This window comes from Esox lucius, chromosome 2 (assembly GCF_011004845.1).
Source record: "Esox lucius isolate fEsoLuc1 chromosome 2, fEsoLuc1.pri, whole genome shotgun sequence".
Taxonomy (NCBI): Eukaryota; Metazoa; Chordata; class Actinopteri; order Esociformes; family Esocidae; genus Esox; species Esox lucius.
In genome coordinates, this window is record NC_047570.1 from 19,240,298 (window position 1) to 19,258,669 (window position 18,372).

At 42.1% G+C, this 18,372-nt stretch overlaps 1 protein-coding gene across 2 annotated transcripts; it reads left to right on the plus strand.

Annotated features, from left to right (window-relative positions):
• Window positions 1–824: 824 nt before the first annotated feature.
• Window positions 825–16,485, plus strand: cibar2 (CBY1 interacting BAR domain containing 2). Of its 2 annotated transcripts, none has more exons than XM_010899313.3 (9): window positions 825–894; window positions 1,336–1,570; window positions 6,035–6,103; window positions 6,325–6,426; window positions 14,212–14,217; window positions 14,411–14,515; window positions 15,513–15,626; window positions 15,756–15,887; window positions 16,047–16,485. In XM_010899313.3, the coding sequence occupies exons 1-9, from the start codon at window positions 875–877 to the stop codon at window positions 16,191–16,193; spliced, it is 930 nt and encodes a 309-aa protein (XP_010897615.1). In that variant the 5' UTR covers window positions 825–874; the 3' UTR covers window positions 16,194–16,485. The 2 variants fall into 2 exon arrangements, with proteins under 2 accessions (XP_010897615.1, XP_019908067.1); XM_020052508.2 differs by having other exon boundaries at window positions 15,516–15,626.
• Window positions 16,486–18,372: the final 1,887 nt, after the last annotated feature.

Consider the following 18,372-nt stretch of genomic DNA (forward strand, 5'->3'; position numbering starts at 1 on the left):
TCACTAAATACAGCCTGGAAGGAGAGAAGAGTAGGGAGAGAGAGAGAGCTGGAGGGAGAGGCATGGATGGATAGAGAATGAAAAAAATAGAGACAGAGAAAGAAGAGGGGGTGTGGATCGTTGCTACCAGACAGCGTGTTTATCATAACAGCTGCTGTCCACAGGGGAAACTTGGCAGACTACATCAAAGACCCATTCACAGCCCATCTCCACAGGCTGACACACAAAATAAATGCAGCACACAATAAAACGCTAATCCTCAGGTAGGAAGAGGCTGTGTTACACTTTACAGCTGTGAGCCGCCAGCAGTGAGGTCTGTTCTTTGAATTGTTTTAGTTTTTGTGTAAATGAATTAAAGTTCCATTTGAGTGGCGCCCCTTGTATATGCCAACACATTCTTCCCAGGGAGAGCTGAGAGCTGGCTTCTCTTCAACAGTTCTCTCACAGGCACTCGTTAACAGGCTGGAGCTCTTACAATCCCTCTGCGACTACTGCGTATGTGTGTGCGTGCATGTGTGTGTGTGTGTGTGTGTGTGTGTGTTTGTGTGCAATGAAGCGTATATGAGCAAGTGCGTCAGAGAGCAAGAAAGAGTGAGAGGGAGTTTAACCATGCTCTTCAATAGTCCTGAGGGATGGGGTTAGGTTTTATTCTTCAATAAGGCTGCCCTGTAAAGCCCGTCTACTCTCCTGTGGGGCTAACACTAATGCTGACACCTTACTGCCACCTTGAGGCCATAACAATCACCTACACCCAAAACCTCACCTGTGGTCTGTTGTCGTTTCTATAGCAACAGCCTAGCGGTTACCTGGGGGGCAAGAGCTGGGTTAAGGCAAACAACTGTTAAACACTAGGTGAGGCTTGAGCAAATACAACATGAACACCATCTTCTCAGGGTAAGTACCTAGAACACATCGGCATGCTATCCACTCTACACCAGGGCTATTCAACTCTGGTCCTGAACAGCCGAAACACTACCGAAACCATTCTGTCTTTCAAATGAGGCTGACTAAGACTGAGTGCAATTAACCACCAGATAAAAGCAAAAAAAACAGTTGAATAGCCCTGTTCTACACTACTGCTGTAGTACCAATGGGATTGACCAAACAGTTACTGTAAATAGAGTCAGTGTCAGGCTAATCAGTGGAAAGTTTCATTTTATGTAGTTAAGTTCACATTTTCATCCTACTGTAAAGGTTCTATATTTTTCATTTTACTGTCATTTCAAAATGATGCCTGTAAACCACAGCTACAGACGTTTGCCCTTGGGAATACTATACATCTCATGTCAGTGCAACTTAGTCAACACCATTGACCCCTCATGGCTCTTTTGTCAGAGACAGCCAGATTAAGATAATGGAGCTGACTGTGAGCCATGCAGAGAAGTATCTGGGTCAGTTCTGCAGCCTGCTGGCCTCTTACACCCGGAAGACTGCAAAGCTGAGGGACCAGGCTGACATGCTGGTCCGACAGCTCAATGACTTCTCCAACACAGAAGACCCAGAGCTCCGTACCTGTCTGAAAAACCTGGCTGAAGACCTAGCCATGGTGCAAGACTACCGTCAAGCTGAGGTGAGTGGTGAAAGTTTAGTCATTTTTAGTGGGCAGCAGTGATTCCTCTATTGGGCCAGTGTAAGTGTTAATGAAACATCATAACAGTGAAGGTAGTATTGGAGTTATTCAATGCTTCATATAATTTACAAATACAGGTTTGACACCTTGAAATAATGGTCAGATGAACTCCCAAAGTTTTCAGACAGTGAACATTTTTGGGGAATTTGTATTCCAGTACTTAGAATTTCAAGCATTCAATGACAATGGGATATTTTCATCCATATCAGATGAACCATTTAGAAATGACTGCTCGTTCTTGTACATTCAGTGATCCCAAAATTACTGACACCCCTGGTAAAGATGAGCAAATGAAAATATGAATGGACATGGTGATCAACCAACATGGGGTAAAAAGATTGATGACACAAAAGCCCATAAATATGGCACTGATCATACCGATCACATGAACACTTCATTTGCTCTGCTCACTTTCTATGTACATTCAGTGTATATTAGCACATTTAAGGTATCAATTTATAGGCATTACTACACTTAAATTAATAATATTTAATATTGACTATATTTACATATTCCCATTTCTACATTCTCTGGAACTGCTGCTAGTTTATGTTATGTATATTTTTGCTATTATTTTTGCTTTAGATTTTTCTTAACGCCTAATACATAGATGTCGTGTGCCATGTCACAAGAATGTCACTGTTCAGATTGACACTGTTATTTGGTGCATCTGACAAACAAAAATACTTCGACATTGATTAAAAGTAGCTACATTGCCTGAAAATACACATCACCACTATTATGAAATAATGATGGTTTAAATTAACTGAAGCACTGATGAACCAGCCTGGAAAAGGACCCAAGTCTATTTTCCGCCCATGCACAGGGATATTGTTTGTTTGAAAGCCATCCAAAGATCACAGTTGAATAATTGCAGTTGAATCGGGGGCTCCCCAAGTCTCAAACTGCTGTTAGATGTTACCTCTATGTGAGCAAGCTATTTAGACATCTTAGAGATCTGGTACAAAAGAAACAGCTGCCCATTTTCAAGTATAGTCGTGGGTATGTGATGTTGTGAGGCTATTTTGCTTCCAAAGGCCCTGAGAAACTAACTAATGTGGAATTATGGCGTCTTGGAATGTGTCAAGTACCAGGAGATTTTTAGAACAAAATCTGTCAGCCTCTGCTAGGAGGCTACAACCAGGTAATTGTTCTTCTAGCAGGATAATGATCTAAGGCATACTGTACCTCCACACAACAATGCAGATGATGGCAATAATAGCAACACATATTTTTTGGGAAAAAAATATGTATTTCTTGTTTAAGTCTACTTGTTCCTTGTACAATATTTCCTATTCATAGTGTAAAATCTGATTTCTTTTTTTTACATTCATTATGAGGATGAGGAACACTCTCCAGCAGGTAGGTGGTGATAAGTCAGCCGCTACCATCAGCAGAAAACCCCACGTCTTCCTTGATGATCTAGCTGCTGTTAGCAGAAGACCTCACGTCTTCCTTGATGATCTAGCTGCTGTTAGCAGAAGACCTCACGTCTTCCTTGATGATCTAGCTGCTGTTAGCAGAAGACCTCACGTCTTCCTTGATGATCTAGCTGCTGTTAGCAGAAGACCTCACGTCTTCCTTGATGATCTAGCTGCTGTTAGCAGAAGACCTCACGTCTTCCTTGATGATCTAGCTGCTGTTAGCAGAAGACCTCACGTCTTCCTTGATGATCTAGCTGCCGACAGAAGCAGCAGGAGGAATTCTGAAGCATACTGAAATACAACGAAATGCCTCTAAACTCATCATGCTGCACGGCAATGATCCCAAACACTTGGCCATAGCTATAGAGTTTTCAAGGGCAAAAAAATGTAAGGTTCTAAGCTAAAGACAAGACTGATGGCAGAGCTTTATTGTACACAAGGTTAATCTGTCGGAATACTTTTGGTTCCTTAAAGAGGGGACCTATATACAACATGTGCTGTAATTTCTAAACGGTTTATCCAATATGGATGAAAATACCACTTAATTAAAGCTGCAGTGCAGAGCAAAAAAGTCACTGTCCAAATACTTTCACTTCGCTGTATCTTGTATTGAATGACCAGATATATAGTGGATATAACAAATCTACACACCCCCGTTAAAATGCTAGGTTCTTGTGATGTAAAAGATAAATCATGTCAGAACCTTTTCCAACTTTAATGTGACCCATAAAGTAAACAATTCAATTGAAAAACAAACTGAAATCTTTGAGGGAAAACAATAAATAAAATAAACTCGCAATAACCTGGCTGCATAAATGTACAAACCCTTAAACTAATACTGTGTTGAAGCACCTTTTGATTTTATTACAGCACTCAGTCTTTTTGGGTAGGAGTCTATTAGCATGGCACATCTTGAGGTGGCAATATTTGCCCACTCTTCTTTGCAAAAGCCCTCCAAATCTATCAGAGGCGAGCCCTCTTCAGATCACCCCACAGATGTTGAATTGGATTCAGGTCTGGGCTCTTGCTGGGCCATTCCAAAAAGTTAATCTTCTGTTGAAGCCATGCTTTTATGGATTTGGATGTGTGCTTTGGGTTGTTGTCATGCTGAAAGGTGAACTTCCTCTTCATCTTCAGCTTTCTAACGGACGCCTGAAGGTTCTATGCCAAAATTGCCTTGTATTTAGAATTGTTCATAATTCTCGCGACCATGACAATGGCCCCAGTTCCAGGTGAAGAAAAACAGCCCCAAAGCATGATGCTGCCACCACCATGCTTCACTGTGTGTATGGTGTTTTCTGGGTGATGTGCAGTGTTGTTTTTGCGCCAAACATACCTTTTGAAATTATGGCCAAAAGGTTCAACCTTGGTTTCATCAGACCATAACACATTTTCCCACATGCTTTTGTTTTTACAAACTTCAGCCGGGCTTGGATGTTTTTCTTTGTAAGGCTTCCTTCTTGCCACCCTAACCCATAGCCCATTCATATGAAGAATACCCCCGTATTATTGTCACATGTAGCACACAACCAGTACTTGCCAGAAATTCCTGCAGTTCCTTTAATGTTGCTGTAGGCCTCTTGGAAGCCTCCCTGTCCAGTTTTATTCTTAAACAATGAGAGCCCTCTGATGCTTTGGAAGCTCTCTGTGGACCATGGCTTTTGCTCTGAGATGCAACTAAGAAAATGTCAGGAAAATCCTACTAGAACAGCTGGACTTTATTTGTGATTCATCAGTCACTTTAGTGATGGCAGGTGTGTAATGACTTCTATTTAACATGAGTTTGAATGTGATTGGTTAATTCTGATCACAGCCACATCCCTAGTTATAATTGGGTGTGCACTCTTATGCAACCAGTGTATTGTAAGGTTTTTATTTTTCAAAGATTTCAGTTTGTTTTTCAATTGAATTGTTCTCATTATAGGTCACATTAAAAGTGGAAAATGTTTTGTCTCATTCTTTTACATCACAAAAATCTGGCATTTTAACAGGGGTGTGTAGACTTTTTATATCCACTGTACACTATAAGGGCAAAAGTATGTGGACACCCAATCATCACACCTATATGAGCTTGTTGGACATCCCATTCCAAAACCATTGGCATTAATATGGAGTCGCAGTCCACTCACAGTCTTGTCTTTATGGACCCTGCTTTGTGCACAGGGGCACAGTCATGCAGCAACAGCAAAGGGCCTTCCCCAAACTGTTGCCACAAAGTCGGAAGCACCTAGTTGTCTAAAATGTCTTTGTATCCTGTAGCATTAAGATGAGCTTTCACTGGAACTAAAGATGCTAGCCCAAATCCTGAAACACAGCCTCTGACCATTATCCACCCTCCACCAATCTTTACAGTAGGCACTATGCATTCTGGTAGGTAACTTTCTCCTGCCATTCACCACACAGATTCGTCCATCAAACTGCCAGATAGTAAAGTGTGATTCCTCACACCAGAGAACACGTTTCCACTGCTCCAGTCCAGAGGCACTTTAGAACTCTGTGGAGAGCGTTGAAACAGATGATAGTCTCTCTATGCTCTTTAACACTCGGTGGCCCTGCTCCATGCGTTTGTGTGATCTACCACTTCGTGGCTGTTGTTGCTCCTAGACACTTCCACTTCACAATAATTGCACTTACGGTTCACCACAGCAGATGTTGTATGGCAGAAATTTCCATTTTGACGTGTGGAAAAGGTGGCATCCTATGACAGTGGCACATTTAAAGTCACTGAGCTCTTCATTATGACCCATTGTACTGCCAAATGTTTCTATGGAGATGTCATGGCTACGTGCTGGATTTTATGTACCTGTGAGCAATGGGTGCGGCTGAAATGCCTGAACTCAATAATTAGTAGGGTGTCCACATACTTTTGGCCATATAGTGTATCTTGTATTAAGTGACCATTTGTACCTTGTACTACTGAGTGACCAGATGTATCTTGCATAAATGATGTACGTTTGTTTACTCTGTCTACCGTTAAAAGATAGAGAGGCTGGAGGCCAAAGTTGTCACTCCACTCAAGGCCTATGGAGAGATAGTCAAAAACAAAACAGTAAGTCCTCACACATGCAAATGAGCACATTGTAACCTGTACCCAGTAATTACCAGACCAAAGGAAAATCTCACACACACACCCTGTCTCCCTCTCTCTCATTGTCACTTCACACACTCTTCAGAGCCTCTCATGGCATAACAACAACAGTGGATGAATAGGCAGTCTCTTCTGAGACTGTGTTTGAAGTTGGATTGACTGGTCATATCTCTGACATGCAGGCAGATCTGAAGAGGTTCAATTCTGATCGGAACAGAGAGCTGAAAGAGCTGCAGAAACTGGAGAAACTCAGACGGAAGAATCCCTCAGATAGACAGAGCATTGTATCCTTTCTCTCAATCTATTCATATATGACTATATACACAAGTGGCATAATTACAACATGATTATGGTGTTTATATCAACCATCCTTGAGTCAAGACACATTATTGAAAAAATATACTCAGTAGGGAGTGTGTTAGTTGCATCTGCTAAACTATTCAAACGTAAACGTGAAATGGATGCCAGGAAAACATCTCCACACCCCCAACCTGTACCACTGACACCAGCCTGTACCACTGGCACCAGCCTGTACCACTGGCACCAGCCTGTACCACTGGCACCAATCAGTACCACTGAAACAAGCCAGTAGCACTGAGACCAACCAGTACCAAACGTACCAGTCTATATCAATGACACCAGCCTTTACCAATGACAGTAGCCTGTACCACTGACATCAGCCTGTACTGGATGCCAGGAAAACATTCTCCACACCCCTAACCTGTACCACTGGCACCAATCAGTACCACTGGCACCAATCAGTACCACTGGCACCAATCAATACCACTGGCACCAATCAGTACCACTGACACCTGCTAGTTCCACTTGATACCTGCCAGTACCACTTGATACTTGCCAGTACCACTGAAACCAGCCAGTACCACTTGACACCAGCCTGTATCACTGACACCAGCCTGTACCACTGACACCTGCCTGTACCACTGATACCTGCCAGTACCACTGAAACCAGCCAGTACCACTTGACACCTGCCAGTACCACTTGACACCTGCCAGTTCCACTGAAACCAGCCAGTACCACTGAGACCAACCTGTACCAAACACACCAGCCTATATCAATAACACCACCTTGTACCACCGGCAACAGCCTGTACCACCGACAATAGCCTGTACCACCGACATTAGCCTGTACCACTGACACCAGCCAATACTACAGACACCAAGCAGGATGTGTCCATGAACTACGTTATGGCAAGTCATAACTGTTCCCATCAGCATGACACAACACAATCAAGGTTTGGGAAGTCAGGCAATGTTTCACTCCTCAGTTATCCAGTGTTGGTGATTGTGTTTCCACTGGAGACACTTAATGTTTGTAGTTGAAATTAGTGGAACCCAGTGTGGTCATCTGCTGTAATAATCCATCCTTGACAAGAATCAACAACTTGCACATTCTGAGAAATCATTTTGCACACCACTATTGTACTGCACCCTTAATTGCATGATTGTGGCCTGTCTCTTAGCTCCTTCAACCTCTCACAATGAGCTATTTTCGCCCACAGCTAACTAGATGTGTTTTAGTTTGTTGCACCATTCTCTTGATACTGGTGTGTTAAAAAACAAAAAAACAAAAACCTGAAGAGCAGACATTTCTAAAATACTGGAACTGGGGCAGTTGGCACTGACGATCAAACCACACTCAGACACGTAAGTCACCCATTTAGCCCATCAGAAAATGTACTTAAGCATGACTAAATGTATTGGAATGACTGAATGCCTTTCTGTCTGTCTGTAAAAAGCAAGCCACTGAAATGTGAGTCCACTGTCTGTCGTAGTGATCAGTTCTATGCAAATTGGGTGATGTACCTGGTAAATTGACCCTTGAGTTTACTCATTGCCTGTGTTTCCAGGCATATTAACTTTACAGGTGGTACTTTTAGTGACATGTTCAGAATTGCGCATTAAGATCAACTAACCTGGTGTTAAAAATGTGGATGTTCTACAACCCCATTTCCAAAAAATTCATCATCATCATCATCTTCCGCTTATCTGGGGCCAGGTCGCGGGGCCAGCAGTCTAAGCAGAAATGCCCAGACATCCCTCTCCCTAGACACTTCCTCCAGCTCTTCCGGGGGGACACAGAGGCATTCCCAGGCCAGCCGGGAGACTCTCTAAGGGATCGCCCAGCCACCCTGTGGAGAAAGCTCATTTTGGCCGCCTGTATCCGGGATCTTGTCCTTTCGGTCATGACCCAAAACTCATGACCATAGGTGAGAGTAGGAACGTAGATTGACCGGTAAATCGAGAGCTTCGCCTTGCGGCTCAGCTCTTTCTTCACCACAACAGACCGATACATCGACCGCATTACTGCAGAGGCTGCACCGATCCGTCTGTCAATCTTCCCTCACTCGTGAACAAGACCCCTAGATACTTAAACTCCTCCACTTGAGGCAGGCACTCTCCACCAACCTGAAGTGGGCAAGCCACCCTTTTCCGATTGAGGACCATGGCCTAGGATTTGGAGGTACTGATTCTCATCCCCACTGCTTCACACTCAGCTGCAAACCGTCCCAGTGCATGCTGAAGGTCCTGGTTTGAAGGGGCCAACACGACAACATCATCCGTAAAGAGCAGAGACGAAATCGTGTGGTCCCCAAACCTGACACCCTCCGGCCCCTGGCTGCGCCTAGAAATTCTGTCCATAAAAATTACGAACAGAACCGGCGACAAAGGGCAGCCCTGCTGGAGTCCAATATGCACTGGGAACAAGTCTGACTTACTGCCGGCAATGCGGACCAAGCTCCTGCTTCGGTCGTACAGGGACCTGACCCTTAGCAAAGGACCCAGGACCCCATATTCCTGAAGCACCCTCCACAGGATGCCGCGAGGGACAGAGTCGAATGCCTTCTCCAAATCCACAAAGCACATGTGGATTGGTTGGGCAAACTCCCATGAACCCTCCAACACCCCGTAGAGGGTATAGAGCTGGTCCAGTGTTCCACGGCCCGGACAAAAACCACACTGTTCCTATTGAATCTACTATCGGCCGTAAAATTAATTCATCCCAATATTTAATTGAAAACAGTACAAAGACCACACATCAAATGTTGAAACTAAGAAAAACACATGCCCATTTTGAATTTGATGCCAGCAACATGTTTCCAAAAGTTGGGACAGGGGCATGTTCACCACTATGTTGCACAACACATTATTCCACTACAGAATCGTATCTGCTTTTAATGCAGTGCCGCCTGAGGGCCCGAAGATCACAGCCATAAAATATTGGTTTTCAAACTTGTCCCTTGCATACAGAGATGTCTCCGGTTTCTCTGAAACTTTTAATGATAATATGTACCGTATAGAGATGCAATGGTACACGGTATGTTATCAAACCATTCGGTATGCCCCCTATGGTTAAAAATGCACACGTGAACTGCAGAGTTACAAAATGCCAGTCATTTTCCTATAATTTCCTAAACATACTTATTGCGCTGTAGATTCAGAACCATACGCGTAGCTTGTGAACAGGTAGGGCAGGCAATTACTTGGGGCCCCAGGCCTTTAGGGGGCCCCAAGTAATTGCTATGAAGTAACACATTTTACTTCATAGCAATGTCTCAAAATGTGGCAATCGCAATGAACGCAACCCACTTCCCCTTAAACAACCAATGGACGATTTGCAATGACATCTCAGTAGGAAACCTCCCTAAAGTCGCCCCACAGAGTATCCACAGGTTTCAGCAAGTAAAATTTATGATTTTTGCCGAACTGCGTAAGCAAAGCCGGCCAAGAAGAGCAAATGTCTCTGAGTGAGTGGGTGACCAACAGACCCTTGTTAAATAGCGTAGTGGTTAGAGAAGCGGACTTGTGAACTATAGGTCCCGAGTTCATATCTCTTCGCAGGGCGAAGCGCAGAACACATTATGATTTATTCCTAATAGACAAAAACTTTGCTGGCTAAAACCATTAGTATCTACATTATAGTAAGCCTTAAATAAAACAGTTTACAGTTATATTACGACTGTTTCTGGTGGATTTTTGAAGTACGCATCCATGCATTCGTTTTGGGTCAGGATAGACAGACATATTTGCTGGCTTAACATACAGTAGTTATGTTATAGTAAGCCTTAACTGAAACTATATACAGTTATATTGTGCCTGTTTCTGGCATGGAAAAGTTCATCTTCAGTCTCGCTAGAAATTGCTCAATTCTTATGTTTATTTCTAGGAAGTTAGTAGTCTTGATGCTGCCTCTGGCTAGTAAGCTGTTAAAACGGCCAGTGGCAAAAGCAATACAGTTCTTGACACTATGGTGGAGGTAAACTTAATAAGAAACGTTAATCAGTTTAACACAATCCTCAATGGAGTCTAGCAACTGCTAAAATGTATAATGCTGTAGCGTCGTGGTTAAAGACAGTGCCTCTCATGTGGAAGACCTATGTTCGTATCTATTGAGAGCAACAACATTTATTAATTATTTCTGGTAGATTCCACGATTCTCTTGTCCTTTCACTTGATGAAAAAGTTAGTTATCGTCGCCTTTATTGATAGTTATTGTATAAATGTCATTCACAAATTAAAGAAAAAATCTATGTTGTTTTTCCATGAATGAAAAAAATCTGTTCTTATGGCATGAAATTAAATAGCTTTGGCAGACTTGCTAGCAATTGCTCAATTCTTATGACTATTCCAGTAAGCTGGTAGGTACCGGTAAAGCTTATTACTGGCTAATATGCTGTTAAAACCGCCAGTGGCAAACTCAATACTATTTGTGGTAGAGGTAAACTTAGTAAGAAACGTTAGTCAGTTTAACTGTTTCAATGTCATTCACAAATGTCATTCACAACACTGGCCGTTTAAATTAACTATTTAAACGGCCAGTGGCAAAAGAGGATTTGTTCAGGAGAGAGACAAGAGGCAATACTGACACCCAGCAAATGTACAGCTCTGTGGTGTAGTGGTTAACAAAACAACCTTTCATGTGGGTGACTTGGGTTTGAATCTCAAAATGGCAAGGCTTTCTATTGCGGGCTGGCTGAACTAGGCTTGTCTAGTTTCTTGTTTTAATGCCACTACAAACTCAATTTAAAACCAATTTCACAACAACACCCCATGCAAAAATACATAAGGACACAATTTGACCAAAGTACCCACAGTTGTTAGAGGAATAAGACTACTGCAAACAATAATGTTACTGGCTGTACTTCGAGGGTCTGTCGTCTGTGATATGATCAAAATTAACTGAGAAATGCAGGTGTTTGCTGGAGGCTTTTCGCATCGCATTTGTTGTTTTTGTGTTCCTCACAATTATGGGATTCCGCACATTAAAATTCCCGTAAATGTGCCAAATTTGAAAGACGTCTTGAAAAGAACAAAGTGGCTTCATTTTCTTTCCCGTCAACCGATTGCAACCACAAAGAAAAGTTGCTGTAGTCCAACAACTTCTGATTGAATGTGCATTTTCCCATGGCACCTGCGGGAAGTTTAACAGCCAATGTCCACTAGATAGCAAGCTAAATAACCTAGCTTATTGGTACTGGTTAGAAATCTACCTCATGATCATCGGTATTGGGAGAAAAGCAGCCACCCGTCTCAAGTGTCTTGCCAACATTCCAACTGAAATCATATGGTTTCTCACTGCACATGACCAGAGCAAAAATGCATTCACAAACTACACATTATTTCACCTTATATCACCTCTTCACAACGCTAACAGTACTTAAAACATTTAAGACCTTTAATAAGATGAAACAAGACAATATACAATATAATATTTTAAGGTGTATCATTGCATCCCTAGTACCGTAGAGGATGACATCCCCAAACTCTTTGGAATTTTATGTTGAGAAATGTTATTCATAAATTGTTGCACTATTTGCTCAGGCAGTCTTTCACGGAGTGATTAACCCATCCTCACTTTTGACAGACCCATCCTCTCTGGATGGATCTTTTCATTCCCAAACATGTTACAGACCATTTGCCAATTGACCCATTTAGTTTTGTGATATTTCACCAGGTTTAGTGTTTTAGCATTACATAACTTCTCCAGTCTTTTGTTGCCTCTGTCCCAACTTTTTTGAAACATGGTGCTGGCTTCAAATTCAAAGTGGGCATATATTTTTCAAGAAACAATACGTCACAGTTTCAATAATTGATATGTTGTCTTTGTACTATTGTCTATTGAATATACCATTTACATGATTTTCACAACATTGCATTCTGTTTTTATTAACATTTTACACAGCCTCCCAACTTTCTGTGAAACAGGTTTGTATATTCCTCATGCTCAGACATTTATATAAATTATAGATTTGGGATGAACAAGATTTTACCAGGAGAGAACATTTGAAAAATATTACGTCAGCCTGTAAAGAAGGTCACATTTCAAGAGCTGAAATAAAAGAGCTCAGAAATAATCATTTCTCATAAATTGTGCACACATTTGTTCACATCCCTGTTAGTGAGCATTTTACCTTACCATACCATACCATACCATACCATCTTCTTCCGCTTATCCGGGGCCGGGTCGCGGGGGCAGCAGTCTAAGCAGGGATGCCCAGACTTCCCTCTCCCCAGACACTTCCTCCAGCTCTTCCGGGGGGACACCGAGGCGTTCCCAGGCCAGCCGGGAGACATAGTCCCTCCAGCGTGTCCTAGGTCTTCCCCGGGGTCTCCTCCCGGTGGGACGGGACCGGAACACCTTCCCAGGAAGGCGTTCCGGAGGCATCCGAAAAAGATGCCCAAGCCACCTCAGCTGACCCCTCTCGATGTGGAGGAGCAGCGGCTCTACTCTGAGCTCCTCCCGGGTGACCGAGCTTCTCACCCTATCTCTAAGGGATCGCCCGGCCACCCTGCGGAGAAAGCTCATTTCGGCCGCCTGTATCCGGGATCTTGTCCTTTCGGTCATGACCCAAAGCTCATGACCATAGGTGAGAGTAGGAACGTAGATTGACTGGTAAATCGAGAGCTTCGCCTTGCGGCTCAGCTCTTTCTTCACCACGACAGACCGATACATCGACTGCATTACTGCAGAAGCTGCACCGATCCGTCTGTCAATCTCCCGTTCCATCCTTCCCTCACTCGTGAACAAGACCCCTAGATACTTAAACTCCTCCACTTGAGGCAGGCACTCTCAACCAACCTGAAGTGGGCAAGCCACCCTTTTCCGACTGAGGACCATGGCCTCGGATTTGGAGGTACTGATTTTCATCCCCACCGCTTCACACTCGGCTGCAAACCGTCCCAGTGCATGCTGAAGGTCCTGGTTAGAAGGGGCCAACACGACAACATCATCTGCAAAGAGCAGAGACGAAATTGTGTGGTCCCCAAACCTGACACCCTCCGGCCCCTGGCTGCGCCTAGAAATTCTGTCCATAAAAATTACCTTTGGAAAGAAAATCTAAATAATCACCTGACTGGAATATAAAGAAGTTTATTAAACAGCATAACCATTACAAAGGTGCATCTAGTGTTGTGGACAATAAACGGCCAATATAAAATGTGCAACAACACAAAGAATAGATCTCATGTTTAAGGAATTTGGCAATACATCCAAACTTCCAAATCCATACAGCCTTACAACTACTGACAATGTGTAACCACATCAGCCATGGAACACCAAATCTGGCTTCTTCACTTCACTTAACAGACCAGCCACCTGGACAACTGAAGACCTTTGGCACAAATCATCTTTGGAAACCATCTTAGGAAAGCTCATCTGTATAATTGACCATAGTGGGGAAATGTTCACCTTTGTGGGCCATTGAAACAATGGAGAAGTGTGAAGTTCACAGATAAATCCCAGTTTTATCTTTACCTGGCAGTAACACTAAAAGCTTCACAATTGCTGCTTATTGTGTTCAATTTATTGTGAGGACACTGCAACTGACATTTAAGGACACTGTAAATTACATTAGAATAGGAATTTGATGTAAATATTTATTTTAAATTATGAATCATTGTTTCCACCTCAGAGCATATCTCTTCTTATTTATGCATAAATTGCATGTCCGCTAGAAAGGGCCAAAATAAACTGCTGTGTCTAAGGAGGCAATTCATGTTTTGATCTTCTTTTTCTAGGTATGCGTCATTTCCTTATCCAATGTTTTCAGTCACAGGTAACATGATCTCTCCACTCTATAACCTTCCCCAATATCACCAACAACAGCAACACTAACACACTTCAGAGGTGCAGATATCTGATAGCTGGTCAGGTTTTGAGATGGGCTATCATAGCTTTTGGCAGTTGTCTTCAATAATCTCTCTTTTCAAGCAAAATTCTAGTCATTCTTTGTTTTGTTTGATTTTCAGGCGGAGGTAAATGCTCAGAAAGCCATCAACAATTGTAACCGCAGCACCAGACAATTAGAGGAGACCATCAATGACTTCCAGAGACAAAAGCTGGAGGACATTAAGGTTGATCTTAAATTAAGGGCTGTCGTACACACGCAGACACACAAACACAAATAACCAAATTATGTGATAAACTGGGGTTATTTTATACATTTGAATTTGCTAAACATTTTGTCCTAGGCTACTTTTCTTGTTCTTTTAACGGAAACTGATAGAGAACTGCTAGCATTAGGATTATTTACAAAAAGTGTTTTTAGCTGAGAACTACACATTCAACATTGGCCAACTGGAATCGATTACATTTTGTGAATAAAATCAAGTTAGTGATGTAATTTTACCTACTTCTATCTGTTATTTCAAATAATACTTTTTTTATGGTTAAAGGTTTTGTTTTCCTTCAGGTTTATGTTTGAACCTCACAAAAGAGAGATAAATCACTAGTTACCAAAGCTGCCAGTCACTCGGACTGGACTCCCTGCCCTTGATATAGATTTAGGGGACAAATGTACTTTGCTCACTTTTAGAATTGACCATCACCAAAAATCATACCAAAATCTCTAAAGTAGCTACATTATGGGCCTGTTTTTAAAAATACATAATGCAAGATTTGATGAATATTCAGATCAGTGTTTTGGGTGTGCCAATGACAAGGTCCTTCAATCCCCCATGATCAGCATTCAATCAACTTCTTTTCACCGAGTCATGAGCTGTTGTCTCCAGCATATAATCATTGGTAGGCTAACCAGCTAGATAACATTTACTTGAGCTAGACTATTAACATTATGAATTCTTATCAGAAAACGGATGAGATCCCTCATATCCTGTAGCTAACTATCAAGTTCATTTCAGCAACAATGTTATTGGGGCAAGGGAGGGTTAAATTAATCTTTTAAGGTAAGCTCTGGTGTGGTTACCACTGGTTGTGGATTTAAGGTGAGAGAAACATTCGACCATGTTTTGGTAAGGGATTAACCTATGTCAGACAGTGTGGATAACAGGGAATTGTCAAAGGCTTAGAACTCCATTTAATAAGTTGACAATACACTACATCTTCTTCCAGAAGATCTTTAAAGACTTTGTCACAGTGGAGATGGTGTTCCATGCCAAGGCTCTCGAAGTCTACACACATACATTCCAGAACCTGGAGAGCATGGACATTGAAAAAGACCTGGAGGTGAGAGTCACACGCAAACACACACGCGCACGCGCGTGCGTGACCAACAACTGGAGGTGCAAGGTTTGGTCAGTGGGGAGGGCGCTACAATTATGGGTCTGCAGGACTGATATTATCCTCTGTCTACAGCTGTTCACTGGAAGGATCAGGGTGTCTGAGAGCACCCTAGACAACCAGGCCCTGCTGACCTCTTCTATGGCCCACCAGCTTAGCACCTCTCTGGGCTCCAGCTTCAGACATACTGAGGAGTCGGGCAAGACAGTGAGATATCATGTCCTGCTGGCATTACAGATGAACTAATAACCTATAAACGAGAGGAAGCGCACACTGCAAAAATCAACAGTGATTACGCAGACAGGTGTAATGAAATGCCTTTTCATCAGAGTGTTACAAGTGTTTGATCAAATTTCCTGTTCACAGTTCCGTAGCACCATCCTACAGCGACAGAGGGTTGTAGAGGAGGAGGAGGAGGATGAAGAGGAGGAGGATGAGTCAGAAACAGATGCTCAGCAGACCAGGCAGTCCTATGCCTCTCAGTATGTCCGAATACACAGACAAAAGAAGTGACAGATGAGACACACAAACACAATCAAACAACAGTGTACCTTTCACATTTACAAAGCCTGTTGAATGGTCATTTACACACTGTACCTGCAATTTACCACAGCCGAGATAAATAACCCATAAAAACAAGGATCACCTGTCTCTAAGCTAATTAATTACAATTCTTCAAGAGTGAAAGTAATTTCATTTTTATTTAGTAGAAATGCACAATATCTATTTAGACTTTTTACGGTGTCTTGTGTTGTTGGAATATTATTCAAATCTACTGTGAACACAACACTTTCTCAATGTTTTATTAAATGTGCAGAAATGTATTAATCTAGAAAAAGGGTGTGAATTCTTCTGTCTACAACAGTGCATGTTCATGTACTCTAACCATCTCTGTGACACATCAGAACACAGCAGATGAGAATATGGAGTCAAAACCAGTTGTCAGGTTGAAATCATTACTGAGGGAGCAGCAATAGACCTACTAATGACTGTGCAGACATGTTCCTATGGGTGTGTAGTAAAATGATCTGAAAATATGGTTTTGTCAATGGGGGCTATTTAGGGTTAGTGTTGGAGCGATGACACCAAATTTAACACACCCGCTCCCCATTCACACCTTTGACCTTGTAACACTAACGAGTCACGACACCGGGGAGGGAAAATGGCTAATTGGGCCCAATTTGGACATTTTCACTTAGGGGTGTACTCACTTTTGTTGCCAGCGGTTTAGACATTAATGTGTTGTGTTATTTTGAGAGGACAGCAAATTGCATGTGTCAATATCACAATTTCAATTATATTTAGATTAATTGTACAGCCCAAGGCATTTGTCACTTAAGATAAACTACAATCCATTGTAGTCAGGTGTATCTGAGGAGTGCAAATGTATTTACATAATTATTTGGAAAAAGACAACAAGCTCGCAGGTGCCCAACCTTCAAAGAGTTACTAGCAGATGCCGAGGCACGCCAACCCTTATACAATACCAACCATGGATGGCACTGAACAAAATTGCACCATCAGATGTAGGCTGGGCCCAGGATCAGGTAGCAATGAAGCAGCTGAATCGCAAGTCAGTATGCTATTTGGGAACCCCCATGTGTTCATATTTAAGTATTGGAGTGGAAAGAAAAATATGTATTCCTAGATACATATGGAGCTGTTTGAATAAAATCCAAATGAGAACCTTCATCATCATCTTGTTTCCATATGAATGTAGTTATTGATAACAGCCAACTGACTTCCACTGACAGAAAACAATATGGATTGTTTTCTCAGATGAATGCAATAACCGCTTGGCATTGGTAATGCACTCTACACACCCAGTGAAGGATTACTGCAGAGCACAGTGGAGCTAAGCCCTTGACTCAGTAGATGGGTTTACGTTGCATTGCTTCCCCCAGTGGGATTCTTGGCCATTCCTTCCTTTCATGCTATTGTGTCCATGATAAGGCATGGCCTTGTTTCATGCCAGGACTCTTACGGAGACTGCCATTACCTGCGGCCGCCTTGTCATCTTTGTGAATCATGAGCATCATTCAGAGAAAACACAGAACATGCAGTCACTTATGTACTCTATAGAACATTACTATAATGAGGCACATTGTTTCAATGTTTCTACAGAAGTATGCACATGATTTTGCGGCTCACATACTGATGTACAGTTGTGCTAATAAGTTTGAATAGCCTGGCAGAAATTGTGACATTTTGGCATTGATTTTGAAAATATGATTGATCAAGCAAAGAAAATAATCTTTCTGGATAGTGTCATCATATGAAGCCATTTATTATCACATAGTTGTTTGGCTCCTTTTTAAATCATAATGATAACAGAAATCACCCAAATGGCCCTGATTAAAAGTTTACATACCCTTGAATGTTTGGCCTTGTTACAGACACACAAGGTGACACACACAGGTAAAAATGGCAATTAAAGGTGAATTTCCCACTCCTGTGGCTTTTTAAATTGCAATTAGTGTCTGTGTATGAAATGTATAAAATGTACTATAAAATGTATAGTCAATGAGTTGATTAGCTCTCACATGGATGCACTAAGCAGGGTACTGAGCCATGGGGAGCAGAATAGAACTGTCAAAAGTCCTGCATAACAAGGTAATGGAACTTTATAAAGATGGAAAAGGATATAAAAAGATATCCAAAGCTTTGCAAATGCCAGTCAGTACTGTCCAAT

What these genes read in the sequence shown, in the direction of transcription:
- cibar2 (XM_010899313.3), top strand. Translation starts at nt 875, where the DNA reads ATGAACACCATCTTCTCAGG. An exon ending in ATGAACACCATCTTCTCAGG is followed by an intron (nt 895 to 1,335) that starts GTAAGTACCTAG and finishes CTCTTTTGTCAG; the next exon opens with AGACAGCCAGATTAAGATAA. An exon ending in ACATTGAAAAAGACCTGGAG is followed by an intron (nt 15,627 to 15,755) that starts GTGAGAGTCACA and finishes CTCTGTCTACAG; the next exon opens with CTGTTCACTGGAAGGATCAG.